General features: G+C 53.6%; 6 protein-coding genes across 6 annotated transcripts; 3 read left to right on the top strand and 3 right to left on the bottom strand.

Moving 5' to 3' along the window:
• Positions 1–1,705: 1,705 nt before the first annotated feature.
• On the top strand, positions 1,706–2,917 carry BDY24DRAFT_394337 (NADH-ubiquinone reductase complex 1 MLRQ subunit-domain-containing protein). The gene is made up of 6 exons (XM_076641159.1): positions 1,706–1,777; positions 1,869–2,043; positions 2,158–2,231; positions 2,371–2,444; positions 2,561–2,586; positions 2,736–2,917. The coding sequence occupies exons 2-6, from the start codon at positions 1,907–1,909 to the stop codon at positions 2,755–2,757; spliced, it is 333 nt and encodes a 110-aa protein (XP_076495179.1). The 5' UTR covers positions 1,706–1,777; positions 1,869–1,906; the 3' UTR covers positions 2,758–2,917.
• A 54-nt stretch (positions 2,918–2,971) lies between these two features.
• On the bottom strand, positions 2,972–6,497 carry BDY24DRAFT_394327 (putative Hsp90 cochaperone). The gene is made up of 15 exons (XM_076641158.1): positions 6,422–6,497; positions 6,280–6,350; positions 6,128–6,202; positions 5,790–5,891; positions 5,513–5,690; positions 5,288–5,355; positions 4,642–5,104; positions 4,437–4,539; positions 4,242–4,362; positions 4,076–4,168; positions 3,939–3,994; positions 3,523–3,853; positions 3,409–3,427; positions 3,230–3,291; positions 2,972–3,144 (listed from the first exon to the last, which is right to left on the bottom strand). Exons 2-15 carry the CDS (start codon positions 6,286–6,288, stop codon positions 3,082–3,084), a joined length of 1,743 nt encoding a protein of 580 aa, XP_076495178.1. The 5' UTR covers positions 6,289–6,350; positions 6,422–6,497; the 3' UTR covers positions 2,972–3,081.
• Positions 6,498–7,031: 534 nt separating this feature from the next.
• On the top strand, positions 7,032–8,810 carry BDY24DRAFT_394317 (uncharacterized protein). The gene is made up of 7 exons (XM_076641157.1): positions 7,032–7,361; positions 7,569–7,862; positions 7,937–7,994; positions 8,073–8,170; positions 8,255–8,320; positions 8,401–8,507; positions 8,585–8,810. The coding sequence occupies exons 1-7, from the start codon at positions 7,244–7,246 to the stop codon at positions 8,687–8,689; spliced, it is 846 nt and encodes a 281-aa protein (XP_076495177.1). The 5' UTR covers positions 7,032–7,243; the 3' UTR covers positions 8,690–8,810.
• Positions 8,811–9,017: 207 nt separating this feature from the next.
• BDY24DRAFT_394313 (Zn(II)2Cys6 transcription factor) lies at positions 9,018–13,665 on the top strand. Its single transcript, XM_076641156.1, has 21 exons — positions 9,018–9,223; positions 9,351–9,368; positions 9,489–9,549; positions 9,652–9,879; positions 9,950–10,684; positions 10,798–10,901; positions 11,004–11,198; positions 11,263–11,334; positions 11,403–11,420; positions 11,494–11,617; positions 11,684–11,738; positions 11,808–11,874; positions 11,948–12,092; positions 12,167–12,275; positions 12,351–12,429; positions 12,527–12,573; positions 12,641–12,649; positions 12,718–12,957; positions 13,024–13,064; positions 13,140–13,155; positions 13,334–13,665. Exons 1-21 carry the CDS (start codon positions 9,110–9,112, stop codon positions 13,479–13,481), a joined length of 2,625 nt encoding a protein of 874 aa, XP_076495176.1. The 5' UTR covers positions 9,018–9,109; the 3' UTR covers positions 13,482–13,665.
• A 634-nt stretch (positions 13,666–14,299) lies between these two features.
• On the bottom strand, positions 14,300–17,583 carry BDY24DRAFT_117325 (uncharacterized protein). Its single transcript, XM_076635908.1, has 8 exons — positions 17,120–17,583; positions 16,883–16,999; positions 16,679–16,803; positions 16,322–16,605; positions 15,554–16,233; positions 14,640–15,418; positions 14,496–14,540; positions 14,300–14,404 (listed from the first exon to the last, which is right to left on the bottom strand). The coding sequence occupies exons 1-8, from the start codon at positions 17,381–17,383 to the stop codon at positions 14,389–14,391; spliced, it is 2,310 nt and encodes a 769-aa protein (XP_076495175.1). The 5' UTR covers positions 17,384–17,583; the 3' UTR covers positions 14,300–14,388.
• SND3 (Snd3p) lies at positions 17,289–19,345 on the bottom strand. Its single transcript, XM_076641155.1, has 10 exons — positions 19,287–19,345; positions 19,142–19,181; positions 19,019–19,059; positions 18,905–18,941; positions 18,735–18,775; positions 18,566–18,622; positions 18,344–18,430; positions 18,210–18,226; positions 17,942–18,102; positions 17,289–17,620 (listed from the first exon to the last, which is right to left on the bottom strand). The coding sequence occupies exons 2-10, from the start codon at positions 19,179–19,181 to the stop codon at positions 17,553–17,555; spliced, it is 549 nt and encodes a 182-aa protein (XP_076495174.1). The 5' UTR covers positions 19,287–19,345; the 3' UTR covers positions 17,289–17,552.
• Between the last annotated feature and the right edge of the window lie 175 nt (positions 19,346–19,520).

Raw genomic sequence — 19,520 nt, 5'->3', positions numbered from 1 at the left:
CTTAGGAGGATGAACGAAGGTCCTAGGAAGAGACAAGAGTGAGTGCGTTGTGTTAGCTTCTAGTTGAGGGAGGGGGTGGAGAGAAGGAGAGAGAAAAGGGAGAGGTTGACCTTCGTCTTTTGTGATCGATCCCGCGAGCTCAGATCTCCCACCGTTTGCATCCCACCCACTGTAGGAGTCGAGCTTCTCATTGTGAGCTCGCTACTGTCTCATCTTTCAAGCTCGAGTCATCGGTCGCTGATTCCTTCCTCGTCACTCGTAGAACGGAGGCTTCGAAACAGAGAGCCTCGTCGGGTGGAGAGTCGCAGGCGGGAGCTCGATTGGGATTACCGGTCCTACAGGTGGGATATGCGAGGAAGCTGATGTTGATTGTTATGCTGCGTGAGTTAAGTTTGAGATCCTTCCAACAGAAGAACTCTCGCGCTGAGGAAGCTTATCTCGCGTGCAGAACAACCCTCGGAACCTTCACCTTCAACGATCTCAAACAACGCGTCGAGCTCTGCCCTGGGATCGACTACACCATCGCTTTCAAAGTCGGGAAAACACCGACCCAGCCTGGTGTTTCTGAAGCTCCGTGCACGGTTATCGTCGGTCTCCTTGCTGGTAAGTCCCCAACAAACGCGTGCACTCAATCCCGCGTTCCGTCGCGTCTGACTCCCCCTCGTGCTTTTTTTCCTCTTGACATCCCTCTTTCCCTTGTATTTTCCTCTTCTGAGCCTATACGTTAGGCTTCGGCGATGACCTCTGCGTGGGCGTGGGATGCCCCGTGGTCTCCAACAACGGGAATGAGTACTTTGTTCGTTCGGACACGTTTACTGAGGAGTTGGGGACGATTACGGACTTCTTTTGGGAGGTGAATTGTGAGAACGAGATTGAGACGGACGCGGAATAGAGCGCGGGGTATGTGCTGGATGGGCTGAGTTTAAAGAGAGCTTCGTAGACTAGGGGAGAGGAGGGAGGTTGTTTTTGATTTTGGTTTCGGTTGCGGGTTAGATCATTTGCGAGGCTTCACTTGAGTGCTTCTCTATATGTCCCGTTGGCTTTGGCTCTCCTGGGGAACTCGACGGGGGGGGGGGGAATGACTCGGGTTCGACGCGTCGAACTGCAGTGATCCTGCTTCCGTCCTTCTGCCTCTTCTTCGAGACCTTAGACCAAACGCTGACTACGAGCCAGCACTGAGAAGGGGTAGTCTTCGATTCTTTCGAGTCCTCGCGCCTCGGAGCAGCGAAGACAACCACTTCTGACTTGAAACTTTGGCGCGATTCAGGGTCCAGCTTTTCAACAAGCCTCTGGTACGGGAGAATTCACTCGCGGCGAAGAAGAGATATCTTAGCCAATGATATATAGAGGCCGGTACGACCAACACTCGATGGTGACGAGCTGCTTCAGAGCTCACTCGTTCTTCCAACGCGTCGCAACGCTACTCTTCTCTCTTCCTGTCGACTTTCGAGCTGGTTGTCTCCACTTTTGTCAAGAGGAGCTTTGAGAATAATACGTCTGGAAAGGGTCCCGAACCTTAAGGTCGATAACCATGAGCTTCAGCCTGGAAAAACGACGGAAACGAGAGGAGGTGAAGAGCTCGTTCGAACGGGCGATGAGAAAGTCCTTTCCAAAAATCGCCGACTTCAGTTCTTCGCAGATTCCTCTTTTCGATTGAGATTGAGTTAAGGACTCTGACGATGCTGATTAGATGATCTAAAAAAGGTAAACATCTCAACGAAATCGGGAGACCTGCCTCGTTTCCGCCAACCTCGACCTTCTCCAAACCTCAACCTTCGTGAGTTGAGCCTCGGTTCCTTGTCAGCTGCACCTTCTCTCTCGAGCTCACCTTTTTCTACTCCTACTCTCTCTCTCTCTCTTCCCAACAGATCCCCTCCTCCTCCCCCTCCTACTCCTACTCTTCTCCATGTTTCCCTCCGCCGTTCGAGCCATCCGTCCCTCCGCTCGTCTCCTCTTGAAAGGGGATGGAGGAAAGCCCTCTCCTTCTTCTGGGAAGAAGGGAAACTACTTCATGACCAAGTTTTTTGCGATTGAAGTCCTTCCGTTCGTACCATCTATACATTTCTAGCAGCAGGGGACGAAGGAGGAGAGGGAGGGAGCTAAAGAGGAGTCAAAGGGCTGACCTCGCTCCTTTCCTCTTCTCCTCCTTCCTTCCAGCATTTGGGCCGTTGCTGGTGGAGCTGTTGCTGGAGCTACTTGGTACCTTACCCGTCTCGCTCGTGGACCTGATGGTACGTCGCTTCTTCAATTTGGATCAGTGGATCGAGAACCAAAGAGCTCGGAAGCTGACCTTTCCTTCCTCTCTCTCCCTCGTCATCTCTTCCTCCTCTTCCTCTCGACTCTGTATCCACTTTTCTTCTCTTCTTCTAGTCGTTTGGGACAGGCAGGGAAACCCCAGACCTTGGGAGCACGTCAAGCCTAACCAGCAGGTCAAGCTCTTCGCTGTTCGTCCTCCCTCTCTCCTCCTCCTCCTCCTTCCGCTCTTTCCCTTCCGTTGAGCTTTCACTCTTTACATGCTCATCTCCCTCTTCTCTCGCTGCTTCTCCTTCGCTTCTTACAGGTCAACCACGTTCACGATGGAGAGCCGTTAGTCCCAACCTCCTTACCCTCCAATCCACCCATCTTTCTTTCTCTCGCTCTCGAAGACCGAACGAGAGGCGGACGATCCCTTCCTCCCTCCTTTCTCCAAATCTCTCGAAGCTCACCACCTCTTTCTTGTTTTCTCATCAATACAGCTACAGGCGAGAGAAGCTTTAAGCTCGCTAGGGCTTCAGGATTCGATTTCGGGGGACGAGGGGAGCGTGGTCGGGCTTTCAAGAACTATTCGTCGGGAAACGCGGAAGGGAGAGAACGGAGAAGGGGAGAGAGGAAGGAGGGAACGAGGTCAAACAAGATCATCATGTATCTACACGCTTGCCTCTTTTCTCTCGCTGCTAGAGACGCGCAAGGGTGCCTTACTGTTCCATCGCGCTTTACACGAAATCGAAAGCGTTCGTTTCATCGAAGAAAAAATAAGCTAGCAACGCGCAAAAGATCCTCTGCTTCCTTCACACTCCTCCCTCCTCCCTCGAGACTCGACGTTTAACGCATTCGGATGACTCCGGCAGCCTGCAGCTTCTGGATCTTCTCTCGGATCAGAGGAGACTGAGCGAACGAAACAGGAAGGGAAGGAGGTCAGCTCGACGCGAAGGAAAGGAGAGGGAGAGAGAGAAAGAAGAAGAGGGCTCACCTTCATGTGATCCTGAAGAGCTCGAGGATCGCTCTGAGCCTGCTCGAGGATGTTTCGCATGACTGTGAGGTAAAGAGAAGGAAGAACAAAAGGGAAAGAAGGTCAGCTCGGGAGGTTTGTATACAGAACGGGGAGCTGCAAAGGGTCGAAGACGAATTCGAGAAAGAGCGACGACTCACCTGGATCTTGCATGATAGCCTGACATCGAGAAAAAACATCGAAGAGAAGGACGTGTCAGTCAGTTCCATCCACTTCCTCGCCTGGTATCCATCGAGAACGATCCGTCGACTCACAGCAACCTCCGGATCCCTCATCGCCCTCTTGAGCGTCTGCTCCTCGCTCTCTCCCTCCCTCTCCTTCTCGGTCTCAACCAAACACTTCCTCAACTGGGTCTCAATCTCCCTGGTGTTCTTCTTCTCCACGTCGGCGTCGGTAGCGGCAGCACAAGCCTGAATGGCCTTCGCGTATTCCCTCATTCCGAAGAGGACCAGAGACTTCCGGATGTGAGCTTTGACGAAGAGGGGATCGAGGGTGATGGCGTGGTTGGCGTCCTTGAGAGCTTCGGGGAAGGCGACGAGCTTGGTGTAGGCGGAGGCTCGGTTGTTGAAGGCTTTGGGGTCGGTGCTGGAGCGAGAGAAGAACGAAGAAGGAAAGGAGGTCAGGAGGGAGGAGACGAGCGAGGTGGAATGTCGAACGCGTTTGAACGGACGGAAGTCGCTTGATAGCCTCGGTGTAGGCTCCAACAGCCCCGGCGAAGTCTCCCTTCTGCTCGAGAGAAAGTATTAACAAAGGTCAGCAACCAGACTCGTCGAAAGAGGTACGTCGGAGAGGACGAAAGGGACCAACCTTGAACAACTCGTTTCCGTGAGCTCGAGCCTCCTCAGCCTTCTCGGGACTGATGTAGGCAGCGATGTCGGCGTCCTTCTTGGTCTTCTCGGCCTGGGATGATAAAGGATGGGTCGGTCAGTCTTGAGAAACGAAGCGAAGAGTCGAAGGAGAAGAGGGAACGAACAGCTCGAAGCTTGTCCAACACGTCGGGAGTTCGGTGTTCCGTCAGAGACTTGTTGTAGAACTTGATGGCGTTCTCGAGGTCTCCCTTCTTCTGGTAAGAAGTTCCCATTCGTCCGAAGGCCCTGTGAGGCAAGGGAAGAAGGTCAGTCCGGTTCAGCTCGTTCGACGCGTCGAAAGAAAGAGAGGAAGAACTCACTTAGCGACCATCTTGTAATCAGCTCGAAGCTCTCGTCCCTCCTCGACGGCCTTGTCGCACGTCTCGATAGCCTTGTCGAACTCTCCCTGCTCGAAGAAGACGGCTGGGAAGGGAAGAAGGAAAGGAAGTGATCAGATCTCTCGTTCGTCCTCGACGAGTATCGCTCTCGACCGTCGAACCTAGATGAAAAGACGAGAAAACTCACCAGCCAAGTTGGTGAGGAACGAGATATCCTTGGGCCACGTGCTCCAAGCCTTCTCGTAGAACTCAATAGCCTCCTCGAACTTCCTAGCCTTGTACGACTCGTTTCCCTGCTTCTTGAGCGCCTCAGCCTCGGCCTTCTTTCCAGCCTCGTCGTCAACCTCCATAGGCTCAGCCTCCTCCTCCTCCTCGACCTTTGCTGATGGCGTAGACGAAGAAGCGGCGGCGGCGGCGGGAGCAGGAGCAGGAGCGGAAGCCTCAGGGTTCCGAGGGTCGAACGAGTCGGAGGATCCTTCGGGTCGCTCAAAGGCGTTGAGATCGACTCCCATGAGAACACCGATGACCTGGATCATCCGAGGGTCCTGGAAAGCATCGGCTCCGAGCTGGGGGTTGGACTGCATCTGCTGGAGCTTGAGACGGAAGGCGGAGTCGGCGAGGAGGGGAGCGGTTTTAGGGTTGGCGGCGAGCTGTGAGATGTAGTTGGGGGAATGTTGGAAGGAGCAGATGTGTGAATTACGAGGAAGAGGAGAGGGTTGATGAGGTGTGAATGGCGAAGAAAGGGCAGGTCAGTGAGGTCGTTCGAACGAGGGCGGAAGGAGGAGGGGAAGGAGCGTTGAGCTTGCGAGCTGAAGAAGGGAGACGAGACGAACCTTGGCGAACATCTGAGGATCCTGGAACATCTTTCCGATACCATCACCTCCGACTCCTCCACCAGCCTCTGGCGAAAGGGCAAAAGGAAAGAGAACAAGCTCAGCTACGAGGAGCTTAGGGAAACGGGGCGAGCTCAACTCCTTCCTTCCTCTCCGTCGACCGCTCCAGCCTGAGCTCGCCTCGACCAACCCAGCAGAAGCAAGATAATCAAAGGGTCAACTCACCATCCTTCTCCAATGCCCTCTCAACTTCCTCCAAGCCCTTCTTGAGGATAGCGGATCCAGGCTCGATCTCGAGTCCAGCCTTGAAGGCCTCGATGGAAGCTTCGTATTCGCGCTGACCGTGGAGAGCCGAACCCTTTCGAGAGTATCCTTTGGAGAAGGAAGGGTTCAGCTTGATGGTCTGTAGAGTTCGGAACCAGAAGGAGGGGGTACTCAGAGTCAGTTGACGTGCGAGGGAGGGAGAGAGGAGGGAGGAAGGTCAACGAAGACCGAAACGTACCTCCTCAGCATCAGCAAGAGCAGCGTCGTAGTCCTTCTTTCCTCCATAGGCAGCACTTCGGTTAGAGAAGAGAACGTGGTTCTTGGGATCGAGCTCGATGGCCTGGGAGGGGAAGGAAGAGAAGGAAGAAGAAAGAACGTTAGCTGACTCGTCTCTTTCCTTCCATCATCTCCTCGTCGAGACTCTGAGACGTGAAAGTCCCTGTGGAATTCAGATGTGCTAAAGTAACAGGTCCGTAGCGTCACGCTCCGTCCAATACTCCTCTCAGCTTGATAGGAAGCTGCAAGGAGAGCAGGAGAGGACGAGAACGGACGGAAGGAAGGAAAGGTTGAGCTCACTTTTGAGAAGAGCTCGATAGCTCCTTCGTAGTCCTTGGACGAGAAGGCCTTGTTTCCTTGAGCTTTGAAATCTTCCTGTAGACGTCAAAGGGAAAAAGCAAAGGTCAGTTCCGACTCCAAGAAAGAGTGCGAGGAGGAAGGGAGGGACGTACAGCGGACATGTTTGAGAGGGTAAGAGGGGAGTGGAGGTTGGGAGGGAGGGTCGAAACGTCTCGAAGGTCGTCTTTGACCCGGAGAATTCAAGACTCGTTGTCAAGGTCAAGATTTTTAACAGCTGGAACTTGGGAGACTTACCTCCGAAAGTCCTTCGCTCTGGTGCCAAAACAGGGCTTAAGAAAAAGGGAGGCGTTTGGCTGAGCTTCGTCGCCAGGTCTGAAGCGGAAAGTCGGCGACGCGACGAGCTTGAGACCTTCAGTTTTGGTGATATTTTCGCACGAGATCGGACCTTGGAAAGCTAGGTCATCCATTAAGTCTAAGTAATAAAATTCGAGGTCAAAAAAAACTTGCCTGGCGACGAGGGAGGCTGCCCTGCCTCTTTCAAACTCGAAAATCATCGTTCGAGCTCACCTTCCTTCCTGACGTCCATCTCCTCTCATTCCCTCCTCTTCTCCTCATGTCGAAGGTGTCCCTTCTCACTATGCGTCCTTAATTCGCCTGCTTTTCCGATCCCCAACTGATTCGTTCTACATCTCAACCATGATGGCGCCTCGGCCCTTCTGATCGTCCCTCCTACGCGCTTTTGATTACTCCCTCTTTCCTTTCTTCATCCTCGTCACCAAGCGACTCTTCTCCTTACACCACTTCATCTTTTTAGCTCATCATGTTCTCGATTGGAAGCGACACAGGCACGTCTGCTTCGAGCCCTGGTGGTGAAGAGGAACGAGCCGGACGCGTCGTGTTTTTGTTCTTGCCCGGGATTAATGAGCCTTTCTCTTCTTCTCCTCCAGCCCGCTTTCATCCACAGCGAGTCGAAACTTCTACCTCGTCGAACACTACTATTCCTTCTTCTACACCATCCTTGCTCGTCACCTAAAAACTGCGGACTGACCTGTTCAAACCTCTTTTCGAGTTCCATCTCGCTGCCTTCCTCCCGACCACATCCTCGATTCCAGACGCATGTATACCTCAGCGGCTTCTCCGGGTATCAAGATCGCTCGAGGGATCCTTTACGGGTTCCTCTTCATTTCTTCCATCGTTCTCATCGTCGCTCTGACGGATACGAACGCGATTGGGGTGAGTCGTCGTCCTTTTTCTTTGTCCCTCCTTTCCCCCGTTCCCTCTCCTTCGAAGTCGACTTGAAGCTGAAGCTTTCCTTCCTTTCCTTCGCCTCATCGCATCAGAGTGAGTCACCTTCTTTATATCAGGGCGTTCTAGGGAAAGGGAGGAAACACGAAGGGAAAGACTGATCAGGCTTCCCGTCCTTTCTCTTCGTCTCTCTCAGGTGAACTCGTCAAGCTCGAACATCCAATTGAGCAGCCCTACCCTCAGCCATGGCCCACCTTCGTCCCTCAAGCCCAAACTCCCACCACGGAAGTAGCAGCCGTCGAAACTGGAGCTGTCGAAAAACGGAACCTCGTCGTCCACCCGACTTTGGTCGACGCTCTTCCCATCACCGTTTGGTCGGCTACGTCTGCACCATCTCCGCTCGAGGATGAGCCTCACCCATACCCCGGATGGCCTCCTCCCTGGAGAGTCATTCAGACTCACGAGATTTGCTACTTGTACGAGAGAGACGGTTCGTTCATTTCTCTATTTCTTTCTTCGTTCGCTTCCTTCGCTGAAAGCCCCCTTCTTGATCCTTTCTCTCAGCCGTCAAGTTCCTCGCTATCGCTGGTTTGGTCACTTCTCTTTCTATCGTCGTCGTAACGTGAGTCCTTGTCGGACTGAGCAGGTTTCAGAATCGAACAACTGACGACTAAGCGTTCCCTTCTTTTCTCCCCTGCAGTTTCGTTCTTCCTACCCTCGGAGGCACCTTCCTCGACTTCCTCAGCTACTTTGGGCTCGAGGCTCTGTTCACCGTGCTTCTCTTCGCACTTTGGTCTGGTTAGCTCTCTCTCCTCAGTTTCCTTTCAGCTCTTCGACTTCGTTGACTGACCGTTGACTTCGACACGTCTTCCTCCTTCACAGTCGTCGCTGGCTTCGCTACCAAGGAAGCCGTTGAGCTACTACAGTGCTCGAAGAGGTCCAGAATTGGTGAGTTCTCTTTTCCCCTTTGTACTCAAGCGTTCACCCCCTCTTCTCTTCGTCTGACGTTTTTCTTCGGCCTGGCTCAGCTCCTCTCATCCTCACCTTCGCCTGGCTAGGCTTCCTCAGCTCTCTCGCCCTTGCAGTTGGATTTCTGACCATCGCCATCGTGGAGAACGCTCGTGGAAACAAGAAGGTCAGGGACGTCGAACCGAGGGAAGGAGTCGAGCTCGAGACGAGTTGACACGACGCGTCCTTTTTCTCTCTTTTCAGATCTGGACCAGTCGATTCCAGGACTTCATCTTTGGAGAACAGGCTATCAGGCTTCCTGTCGTGACCTCGGACGATTTGGCGGCTCCCATCGTCGGTTCCGGTTGAGCTCCCAGGACCTCAATGCGAATCAGGCATCGACGCGTCGCGGAAAGCTTCCCTTTCTCTCATCGTTCGAAGCTTCGCAGCAGGTTCTACATCTCCAATTGTATGAAAACTCTTGAGCGTATCATGAGGCTCTCCATAGGGCTAAGTCGAAGCGATATCTGATTGATGCTAGTGATGCACGGACGAAGGACGGAGGAAGGTGAGCGAGGAAGTGTAGATCTCGCTGCCTTCCTGCTACAACCTCGCAATTCTCGAGGGAGATGTCTGTGTATCGCCTTCGAGCACTCCAGACCCTGATCTTCCCTGGACACTTTTTTTTTAAAGAATTCAATCTGCAAGGCGTTTTTTTTAGGCCTCGGGGTCGGAAGCACTTTTCGCCTGGCCGACTTCCTTTCCTTCTTTCCCTGCTCAACTTCGACAATGCCTAAAGACGCGACCCAGACCTACCAGCCTCCACCGCTCACTACGACGAGTCAAGAGCCTGTGGGAGTACCGATCCCTCCGGTTTTGAAGAGGAACAACGCGTGCCTCGCTGTGAGTTCCAAAGCGAAAGAAGGAGGAGGAAGGGAGGAGGACGTCGTCGACCCACACCTCCGTTCCCCCTCCTGGTCTTGACGCTCTTTACTGACCCCCTATTGGCCTTTGGTTTATCGGTTGCCAGTGTCGTAAACGAAAACTGGTGAGCAAATCGCCACGAGGGACCCTAGACGGAGGCGGATGGGAGGAAGAGAATGAGCTGAAGCTCGAGCTCACCTTTGCCTTCTTCTTGTTCTTCTTCTTCTTCTTCCTTCTGTCGCAGAGGTGCAGTGCAGATCGTCCGGCATGCACGACTTGCTTGAGATCTCATGCTCATATCATGAGTGAGTTTCAGACGCCTTCCAACTAGCAAGAGGAGGAGAGAGCTGATCTCAAGGCTGACCTCGCTTCGCCTCGTCCTTCTCTCCTCCCTACCCCCCTTTCAGAGCACATCAAGCCTGGACAGATTGCTCCTACTCTCCACTGCGAGTACGAGGACCTCAGCGATCTACCTACTCCGTCGACTGGTGGGAAACCCAAAGGAGGAAAGAAGGTCGATAAGCTAGAAACGAGGGTACAACAGCTCGAAGGACTTCTGAGGCAGGTCGTCGGTAGCGCTGTTGTCGACGCTGTAGGCTCTGGAGGAACCTGGAACGCTCAAGCTGGACCTTCCAGTGAGCTCTCATTGCCCTAATGTGCATCAAAGAACCCTAACTCACTAGTATCTGCGTCTTAATCCTCCAGACTTCGTTCCCTCTTACTCGCCTGGTCCTCAATCTCCCTTCCCGCCGTCGAGTTACAACTCTGGACCCATCCCTCCTCCGTTCTACCATCATCCCTCGCCTACAGCAGGACTCGACCTCCTTGCTTCGTCTTCCACCGCTCCTACATCGAGCTCGTCCTTCGGTCATCTCGATCAGCAACAACAACAGCAGCAGGAGCAGCGACCGCAACCTTCGCACTCGCCATCCTTCCCTTTCCCTCCCTCCAACGGTCACCAGCAGCAACAGCAGCACCAGCAAACTTCTCAATCAACCTTCCCTATCCCTCTCTCGAACGGTCACCCACATCTTCAACGAGGCAGCCCAGGATCGATCACCGACTACCACTCTCCTCCCGACTTTCCCAACTCCTCAAACTCCCAGTCTCAACCTCCTCCACCGCCTCCTCGAATCTCATCACAATCCGAACAAGCTACAGGACGTCCCTTCCAAACCAACTCTCAAGCGTCTCGCCCGCTGAGTCGAAAATTCAACACCTTCCCTCCTTCGGAAACCTCGCCTTCGTCTTTCGGACCCTCGGCCACGACTCCTACTCCCTCCAGCAACCTTCGAGAGTCGCACTCGAGGGAAGAAACGCCTGCTCACGACGACCAAATCCTGGACCTGTTGTGGCCTGGCTATCCACCTCATCTTCCCTCGCCTGGGTTCCTTCAACACGTCGTCGAGGTTTATTTCAACGCCGTTCCGATGTCGAACTGTGCGTTATGTCCTTTCGCTTTGCTCGACGCAGCGTTGCTTCGTCACTCGAAGCAGTCGACATCGTTTCATCGCTGATCCCCTCCCTCTTTATCCTCTCATCATCATCGACAGACCTTCTGAATCGCACTCGATTCGTCACTCGCATGGCGCTTCCTCCAACCCACGAGCTCTTCCCTCATCCGGCTGTTCTTCACAGTATCTGCGCCATCGCTGCTGTGAGTCTCTCGAACAGAAGGACAAATCCTCGACGCGTCCGAAGTCAATCTCTCAAGCAAGGTTGACCCTCCCTTCCCCCTTTTTCCTCCTATTTCTCGCAGAGATACACCTCCCTACCTCTTCACGCTCCCGCCGACGTCATTCGAGATGCTCCTCTCTCCAAGAAGGCTCGTTCGAAGAGGTCGCGTCTCGACGAGGGTTCGAAACCAACGAAGGACGGGCTCACTGCTCCCATCGACGACGAGGACGACTTTGGCGCTATCCATGCTCAGTGGACGAAGATCTACTTCGAGCAGGTCAGTCAAGAAGTTTTCGAGGTCGTTGCATGAAGAGAAGCTGAGATATCTCTTTCCTTCGCAGAGCGTGAAGAATCCCGACGAATGGCTCGATTTGACTTTGGCTGCTGTTCTTCTGGGAGGCTACATGCATCAGGTGAGTCTCTGATAATCGTCTCCACTCTCTTCGATAGATTCGCACTGATCCTCTCGTCTCCTTTTCAGCACGCACGATGGGTCGAGGTGAGAATCGACTCTTCCGTCCCGTTCGCCTTTTCTTGCTCATTCTTCTTCCTCCATCTTTCTCGTTTTGCAGGGATGGACCTGGATTGGACAAGCAACTCGACTCGCCATTCCTCTCGGTCTTCATGCTTTCCAGAACCCTACAACGTCGGCCGACGACAAGACGCGTGTGAACCGATTGTACTTGATTCCTTCAGGTGAGCGTTCTTCCCTCCTGATCGTCTCTAATTCGACCGAGCTAACACACAGATATAACCTTGCAGGTGATCCTTCCGACGAGATTGATCGAGTTCAGCGAACGAATCTCTGGTGGATGCTGTACGTGAAAGCCGACGCCTCTTCCTTCGACCTCGTTCGCTGACTCTTCTCTCCTCTTTCCTTCTGTAGCTACGCTCACGATACCTTCGCTTCAACAACGAGCGGCTGGCCTGCTTCTATTCCCGTCCCCGATATGGTCAGTCTCGATCTCCCTCGCTTCTTCCGCTCTCGAGTCGACCCTGACCTGTCCCTTCTGTTCCTTCCTCCAGACCATCGGCCTCCCCATCTACTCAGCTTCTCAGATCCCTTCGACAGTCCTTGGACCCACACAGAACGGCTACTCTCCAGATCTGTTCTCTCATCATCCTCCGGTCCATCGAAATGTGATGAGTCTCATGATGAAGGCGGCTCTGCGTGAGTGCTTGCTCTCAGTCCCTTCGACGACGCGTCTCTTCGCTGACTTCATACCTTCCCCTTCGATTTTTAAGTGGTTCGGAAAGTCAACGACCTCTCGAGGAAGCTGGATGCGATGGGATGCGAGGATTTCCGACAGCAACTCGAGTTTCAGGAGCTTGACGCTTTGATCACTGCGTTCCAGTGAGTCTCTCTTTTCGTATCCGTTCCGAGGCCGAACCTCGTACTGACAGGGATTCGACCCTCCTTTTTTTGCAGACAATCCTTCCCCGCTGAGTTCCGAGACATCTCTCCTCCGACTCAAGGAGATCAAAGCGTTCAGTCGTTGAACCCGGAGGCGAGTCTTCTCGAGCAATCCCTCTGCTTCCTTTCGACTTCGATCAACTCCCGACCGCATCATCTGACCTTTCGACTCTTCTTCTCTTTCTTCACAGCTTCTCCACGCACACTGCCTTCCATGGCTCGCCATCCTCTGCCTTCAGTAAGCTCTCGTCTTCGTTCCTTTGACTTTCCCCTTTTCTGACTCCCCCCCGTTCACCTTTTGCCAGCTCGTCGAGGCAAGCTTCTTCGTATCCTTTGAGTCCTCGTATCTTCTCCGCTGATCTTGCATCTTCGCCTTCCTCAGCTCCGACCCTTCCGACCCTTTCTGCCCTTCGTCGATTCGAATCCGAGAAGCGACCTCAGCCCTTCTCGACCGACTCTGGGTGATCTCAAATACTCCCTTCGACTTCGCCTTACTCCATCCCTTCACCGTCTTTATCTGGTTCACGGCAGCCAAGAGCCTGCTTCCCTTTGCGGAGGAAGCTCGAGATCGATCCGACTTCCAACGAGCGGCGAGCCTTAGGAGCGAGGTTGACGTTTTCAGGTGCGTTCTCTCCTCTTTGCGCCTCCCGAACTTTTTGCTGACTGTTATTCCTTGGTTTGATCGCAGATCTGCGATCTTGATCATCGGCCAGAAACTTCCCATCGGACGTGAGTGTCTCGTTCTCCTTGTTTTTCCTTCGCCTCGTCGCTGATCGTCCTCCTTTTCTTTCTCCCTTTCCTCAGTCCGAACTGTCAAGATGTAAGTTTTTCATCCCCCCTATCTTTTTCTGAGTCGAACGAGTTCTAGCCCCTGGAGGAGGATGAGTCGGGTCGTTGGCAGGAGAGTCGACTCTGCTCTTCTCCCCTCCTCTCTGTATCCTTTGCCTTTCTTCACACCTCAAGCTGACCGTCCTCTCTTCTTTTTTTTTCCGCCACAGGCTCGACCACCTCATCGAAGTCGTCGACAAACGAGGAGCGGCTCCCGCTTCCGCCCCAACGGATCTCGTCGCTCCCAAATCGCTCGTTCTCAAGGTCGCACCTACCTGGATCGGAGCCGATGTGATCGACAAGACTCTCGAGCAGTAGTTTTCATCTTGTTTTGCTTCCTTCATCTATGATCTCATCTGTCTTTGGCTTGCCTCGCGTCTTCGTCGTTTGAACGTCGTTGGTTTCCTTGATTGATCTTAGTGTCGTGAGTTAGGAAAATCTTCTGGCTCGTCGCTATCGAAAAGAAACCCTAAGCAGCGAGTATTATCCGTTTCAACTAGACCATCGATATCGACTCTTGCGAGTCGTCCTCGAAATCGACTTCGATTCGAGCTGAATCGGGACGCGTCTCGCTCTTCCTTTCTCTCCCTTGCACCTGTCCGCCTTTCCCACGTCTGCCATCCTGAAGTTCAATAACCATGATGCGGATAGCGATGACAAGGATATCCAGAGTCTGCTCGCACAAGAGAAGAGAGTCAACTGACGTGTCATCAGTTCTCCGTTTTCGTTTCTGGTCTCGCCCAGGTGTTAGAATCCTTGACTTGTCCCCCTTCGACAATCGCTCCCGCTTCAGAACATACCTACGGTCGTCCTTGCATGGATTTTTGCTTCTCGTTCACTCCGAGGCTTGGGGCGGCACTTGAAGAACACCAAGTCGCCCTCCTCTCGTTCTCTTCTCCTCTCCCTCATCTGAAGCAGGGATTGGTCGTGAATAGAGAGTTCTTTACGTATAAAGATAATGCAATGCAGGGTGATGAGTTCCGAGGGTGTAACGCGCGTGTAAAGGGAAGAAGGAGAGAGAAAGAGCTACAAACAACAAAACGATAGACTAGCGAACCAATCCGAAACCATAAAACGTGAGAAGCCAGACGAGAAAGAAGCGAAAGGAAATAATCAAACGAGTCCGTGTGCGAGAGAAACGGAACGAAACGAAAGCAAAAGCGGAAGCAGGACGCGTCGAGACGACGCCGAAGGGATGGGAGAGCGTTGGTGATGGTGGGGGGATTTAGGCAGCGGTGCCTCTGCGAAAGCAAACGAAGCGATAAGAAGGGAGTTAAGTTAGTGATAAGAGAAAGGCTGAGAGGGAGAAGAGAGAGAGAGAAAGAAACGAACCGAAGGAAGCTCTCGAATCCAAGCGGATCGTTCTCGTCGGGGACCCTGTTCCAAGAGACAAGTCGAGGGCCAAGTCAGCTCGCCCTCTTCTTCTCTCTCCTCTTCACCTTTCTTCAACTGAAGGAAGACTAGCAGCGGACTCACCTACTATCAAACTCCTCCAAGTCCAAGCCACTCTGCCTCAACGCCTCTCTCACCTCCTCCCTCCCCAACGCCATCAAGCTCCGAATCGGATCTGCCGGTCCAATCTCCTCCTCTGCCTTCTTCTTCTTCTTCTTCCCTTCCTCGACAATCACGAAATCCTTCCTAACCGTCCCCTCCGCGCCTCCAACCGACCCTCCGACGACCTTCATCTCTTCTTCTCCTCCAGCGTTGACGTTGATTTTGGCGTTGACGACCGTTCTTGAGATCCCATTCCCACAACAGAAGCACTCCCCGTCGTCCATGGAAGGAACGATCGTCCCACCAAAACTCCAGTCCTCCCACCCTCCCGTTCCCGTTCGAGTAGCGTTGAGATCGATGATCTTCCTCCTCCCCGATCCGTCCTCTCCAGGTTGTTTGATCTCTCGTCCGTTCTCCCTCCCGATGAACGGCCCTCCTCCCCCTTTCTTCCTCTCAACATCCTCAACCACCTTCGTACTCTCCACCTGGAGGTTTAAACTCGTCCCGATCGAAAGAGACGGACCCAGAGCGAGCAGTCGATTGAACGAGATCTGAACGAGGGTTCGGAAGATGGTTGTGTGATCTCCAACGAGTTTAGCTGCGGCGTAGTGGTCGGGATGGGTTTGGGAGAGAGTGAAGAAGCAGGTTGGGGAGCAGGCAAGGGTGAGGGAGAGGGTTTGGAGAGGGGTGAGACCGAGGGATTGGGTGAAGGAGAGGGTGGTGAGGCGGTTGAGGTAGGAGAACTGGTTGGATGTTTGCAGCTTTTTGATCGGTCGGGGAGAGAGAGAAAAAGGAAGAGAAAAGGGGAGGGGAGAGAGTCAGCAAAAGCGAAGAGAAGAAAGACGAAGCGAAACACAACGAAAGTCGCGTCGTCGCGTCTCGGAACCCGGACTCACCCAATCCCCTCCCCATCTCCCTCCTTCGAACACCACCTCCTGCACCTCCGGCATCATCTCATCCCCCACCAAGCTCCACATTTGCTCCGGACGAACCACTGCCTTCGCACCCAACTTCACCTCCAACCTCTGCAACTGGAACTGATCGTCCGCGTCCCCTCCCCTCTTGTAAACACCCTTCAATCCTCTAAACACCAACCCCGTCCAAGGTGCTCCCACACCACTCTCCTCCATCCCCACCACATCGGAAGCCGTAGGAGCCAACCTCACGATCATCTGGTTCGAATCGAACGAAGGCATCCTCTCCTTCCCGACGAGGGTGAAGACGTCCTCCCCTTTCTGATCCGGTCTCGAAGGCTGGATGCTCAACTCGAGCGTCTTGAGTCTGGCCATCCCTCCGGTAGACTTGACTCTCGTCATGACTTCCCGAAGCCAGGAGTAGCCGAGGGACTGGGAGTGATCGTTGAGTTCGACGGAGAGCTTCTCGAGTCTTGGGATGTGAGGAGCTGGTAGGAGAGGGCCTTGAGTGGTGACGACTTGGTGGTTTCCGTTTGTGTGGAGAGCGAGAGGTTGGAAGGATAAGGCGAAGGTTGAGATGGTGAATTTGAAGGAGGCGAGGTAGGAGAGGAAGGATTCGATGGAGACGAGTTTGTTGGGTTGAGCGGAACGAGCGACGGTGCCTTGAGAAGTAGAGAAGAATCGGACATTTTTTCAAAGCGGTTAGCTTCGAGGTGTAGGGTATCGACTGAAGAGCAAGACCGGACTCACTTTGGAAGTTTCGAAGGGTGATGGGTCCAAGACGAGCCTTGCGAGCTCCTACTTCGTATCGTCGCTTGACTCGGAAGTGGGAAGGGAAGTCTCCGAGAAAGTTGTCGAGTTGGAGGTTGACGACCGAGGAGTGTTGGTGGAGGATATCGAAGAGATGGTTGGTGATGAGGTGGAAGGGGAGCTGGAAGTAGGTGACGTTCGTAAAGCCATGAAGGACCGTTTCGAGTTGGAAGCCGTGAGGGTGAGAGAGGAGGACGGAGGTTGGGTCGATGATTCGGAGGCTCCTAGAGAACCAGAAGTTGCGAGGTCTTTAGCTTCGAGGGATGCATTATCCACTGAAGAGCAAGATTAACTCACTTTGCTCTCTTGTTTCGATCTGGGAAGACGAGGAAAGCGAAGAGGGACGAGACCTTCGCATCGTTTGTTGTTCCCTCCTTGTCGGCCACCAGTCGAACGTGCTGGACGAGAAGAGGCATCACCACCTCGAAAGTTCAAAGAAAATGCATGTCAGCCAGGGTCTCGTTGAGAGTCTGAGAAGAAGAGTAGTCGAGAGGAGCTCACTCTGTAGAAAACGAGGCAAGTACGAGCGAGGCTCGCCAGGTCTCGTATGTTGTTCCAGATCCCTGCCTTCACGATCATCTCGAGGACTTCATTCGGGAACGAAGTGATGGGTCGAGGCTGAAGAGAGAGATGAAACCGATGGAGAAAGAAACGAGTCAGTTTGTGCATTGGAGCGTTGACGAGAGAGCATGAAAACAAGGGACGGGGAGGAGGTTGAACGAGGAAAGGTCAACTCACAGGAGCGCCCGTTCTAGCTCGATAGTTCACGAGATTCGACATGACCAGCGGTAGTAAGTCGATGGAAGGTGCTGTGAGTGCTGTACAGAGGTTTGAGAAGCAAACTCGTCTTTGAAGGTTGAGAGAAGGTGATGGTTTGGGTGAAGGAAGCGAGCCCCGGCACTTCCCTCCCTCGCTCGCTCCTCCTGCACTGTCAGCTCCTCCTCGTCCGACGAACACTCTAGCTAGAGAGAAAGAGAGAAAGGTAATAGACGAGATTTTCATGTTATCTTCTGTTATCCTTCCTTTCTTCTCCCACCAGCGGCTCGACCCTCCAGCTGGCCGCTCAAGGCCTCCTCCACCTTCTCCTCCCTGCCCTCCCGTCTAAACGAAGCCCAAAACGAGAGAAATACATTGCGTCCGAGATGGTAGGTAATTTCGGGTTGCTGAAGCTTTACTTGGTCTTCTTGGTCTCCTTGATGGCAGCGACAGGCTCCTCGGGGGCGGCAGCGGCAGCTGGGGCTGAAGAGAGGAAGAGGGAAGAAGGGACAGGGAAGGACGGCGAGTCAGTACGGAGATTTGAGAAGCTGAGGCTTCAAGAAGATGGATGGTGCCGATAGATGATATGGGAGGTAAGGTGCGATGGTAGCTACGAGAAGCCGGCGACGAGGCGGAGTGAACGGAGGGAGGGGCGTGGGGAGGAAGGAGAGGTCGAGGGCGAGGCGAGCTCAACCTCCCAACCTCGGCCGCCTTCCCTCTGCGTTCCTCTCCCCTTTCAGCTCTCACCCTCCCCATCGCCTATCGCCCACACCGACGCGGACTAGATCAAACAGATGAACTCACCGAACATGGAGGGAGCAGCAGCGAAAGGTCGCTTGAGGTCTCCAACGGCAGGGGATCCGAAGAGGTGGAGCTTGGCGGGCTTGCTCTCGATGAGACCCTTGAGAGTCATGATGGACTGGATGAAGAGGGGCTGGGTGTACTTCATGTAGAGGTGGAGGAAGCTGAGGCATCGAAGAGGACGAGGTGAGAGGAAGGGAGATCGAGGTCAGCTTGAGCTCGACACCTCGAGAGCAGAGAAACGGAGGGCGAAACGGGACGAGCTACTAACCACATGATGGCACATCCCTAGAGGTTGGAAAAACAAGCAGAGAATTCAACGAGAGTCAGCTACTTGATTTTTCGTCGTCGTTTGACGTGAGCTCGAGCTCGTCCGAAACCGGAAACGAGAGGAGGCGAGCTCACGATGTAGACTCCCCTCGACAGCTTAGCGGTCTCCGAGAGATCGTAGTCCCTGACGGTGGTGGTGACAAGCTCGGGCTCGGCTTGGCTCTATAGAAGCGAAGGAAGGAAGGAGCAGACAGCGAAGGGAGGAAGCAGAGGTCAGCTTTCGTTCGAGATTTCGAAAGGACGCTTCCTTCGAGCTCAAGAGACGTGATAAGGACGAAGGTCGACGAGTGGACATACCATAGGCTTAGCGGGCTCGACGTACTTGAGGACGGAGGTGTCGTTCTTGGCCTTGACCTGCGAGAGAGAAGCGAAAAGAGAGAGGGAGGGAAAGGGTCAGCAAAGAAGAGGAGGACGAGGGAGGAGCACGCCTTGCTGTTGTAATATGAGCTTGGAGGAGAAGACTGACCTTGTAGGAGATGAAGAAGTAGGTTCCAATGGTGAGGAGCTCTACATCGGATACGAGGATGGGAGAGGGAAGGCGTCAGCTCCAAGAGAGGAGGGGAGGGGAGGAGAGAAAGTGGCGACGTGGCCGATTTGGGAGCAAGGAAGGGAGATCTTGAGCTCTGTGGGACTAACGGATGGCGACGTAGGCGATTCTCAGGTAGAAGAGGACCTGTAGAAACACAAGGAGAATGGTAATCAGTGTCTATATAGGAAGTCGAAGACGAGAGAGGCTAGAAAAGAGCTCACCTCGGGGTCATCGGTAGGGATCTTCCGAGCGACCTGCATCGCTGGAGGAGCGTCGAAGCAACAGAGAAACGGGAGTCAATAGGAGAAGACAAAGAAGAAGGAAAGAGTCGAGTATATGCGCACCTCCGAGAGAGAAGACGAGGTTGGTGATCTGAGCGTTCATCTGAGGGAGAGAACACGATGGAACGAAAAAGGTCAGTGAACGAAGAGAGCTGGTCTAGATTACAATCCTGGATTAAGCGGAACATGGTAACGAGGATGAACGTACTTTAGATTAAGAGGGGAAGAAGAAGAGAGGAAAAGAAAGAGGTCGTGTGAGGTGGGTGTTGGGAGGCAGAAGGAGAAGGAGAGAGGGAGCTCGCAAAGAGGGGTCCGCTGGCAGTCCGTCGCGACGAGAAGGGGCCGATCTTTCAAGTTGAGAAGGTTTTCTCGAGGCCAAGATTGCGGTTTTAAGTTCCGAAGGCTGCTGGTTCCAAGTCTAGAAAACAAAAACTCCGACTCT

The sequence above is a fragment of the Mrakia frigida genome (genome assembly GCF_051309035.1).
Source record: "Mrakia frigida strain ATCC 22029 unplaced genomic scaffold BDY24scaffold_22, whole genome shotgun sequence".
Lineage (NCBI taxonomy): Eukaryota > Fungi > Basidiomycota > Tremellomycetes > Cystofilobasidiales > Mrakiaceae > Mrakia > Mrakia frigida.
Note: the sequence above shows the minus strand (reverse complement) of the source record. Positions and strands in the feature narration are given on the sequence as shown.

Bases quoted from the DNA above. Each gene is read 5' to 3' on its own strand.
- BDY24DRAFT_394337 (XM_076641159.1), top strand. From the start codon at position 1,907: ATGTTTCCCTCCGCCGTTCGAGCCATCCGTCCCTCCGCTCGTCTCCTC. The intron at 2,044-2,157 runs GTTCGTACCATC...CCTTCCTTCCAG, and splicing joins TTTGCGATTGAAGTCCTTCC to CATTTGGGCCGTTGCTGGTG. The intron at 2,587-2,735 runs GTTAGTCCCAAC...TCATCAATACAG, and splicing joins CACGTTCACGATGGAGAGCC to CTACAGGCGAGAGAAGCTTT.
- BDY24DRAFT_394327 (XM_076641158.1), bottom strand. The intron at 4,363-4,436 runs GTGAGTTCTTCC...CTTGCCTCACAG, and splicing joins GATTACAAGATGGTCGCTAA to GGCCTTCGGACGAATGGGAA. The intron at 3,995-4,075 runs GTTGGTCCCTTT...TCTCTCGAGCAG, and splicing joins ACGGAAACGAGTTGTTCAAG to AAGGGAGACTTCGCCGGGGC.
- BDY24DRAFT_394317 (XM_076641157.1), top strand. From the start codon at position 7,244: ATGTATACCTCAGCGGCTTCTCCGGGTATCAAGATCGCTCGAGGGATC. The intron at 7,362-7,568 runs TGAGTCGTCGTC...CGTCTCTCTCAG, and splicing joins GGATACGAACGCGATTGGGG to GTGAACTCGTCAAGCTCGAA. The intron at 8,508-8,584 runs GTCAGGGACGTC...CTCTCTTTTCAG, and splicing joins ACGCTCGTGGAAACAAGAAG to ATCTGGACCAGTCGATTCCA.
- BDY24DRAFT_394313 (XM_076641156.1), top strand. From the start codon at position 9,110: ATGCCTAAAGACGCGACCCAGACCTACCAGCCTCCACCGCTCACTACG. The intron at 9,880-9,949 runs GTGAGCTCTCAT...TTAATCCTCCAG, and splicing joins CGCTCAAGCTGGACCTTCCA to ACTTCGTTCCCTCTTACTCG. The intron at 12,958-13,023 runs GTGCGTTCTCTC...GTTTGATCGCAG, and splicing joins AGCGAGGTTGACGTTTTCAG to ATCTGCGATCTTGATCATCG.
- BDY24DRAFT_117325 (XM_076635908.1), bottom strand. From the start codon at position 17,383: ATGAAAATCTCGTCTATTACCTTTCTCTCTTTCTCTCTAGCTAGAGTG. The intron at 16,606-16,678 runs GTGAGTTAATCT...CTGGTTCTCTAG, and splicing joins GATCGAAACAAGAGAGCAAA to GAGCCTCCGAATCATCGACC. The intron at 14,541-14,639 runs GTGAGTCCGCTG...CTCTTGGAACAG, and splicing joins TTGGAGGAGTTTGATAGTAG to GGTCCCCGACGAGAACGATC.
- SND3 (XM_076641155.1), bottom strand. From the start codon at position 19,181: ATGAACGCTCAGATCACCAACCTCGTCTTCTCTCTCGGAG. The intron at 19,060-19,141 runs GTGCGCATATAC...ACGCTCCTCCAG, and splicing joins CCTCGTCTTCTCTCTCGGAG to CGATGCAGGTCGCTCGGAAG. The intron at 18,431-18,565 runs GTATGTCCACTC...TCGCTTCTATAG, and splicing joins TCGAGCCCGCTAAGCCTATG to AGCCAAGCCGAGCCCGAGCT.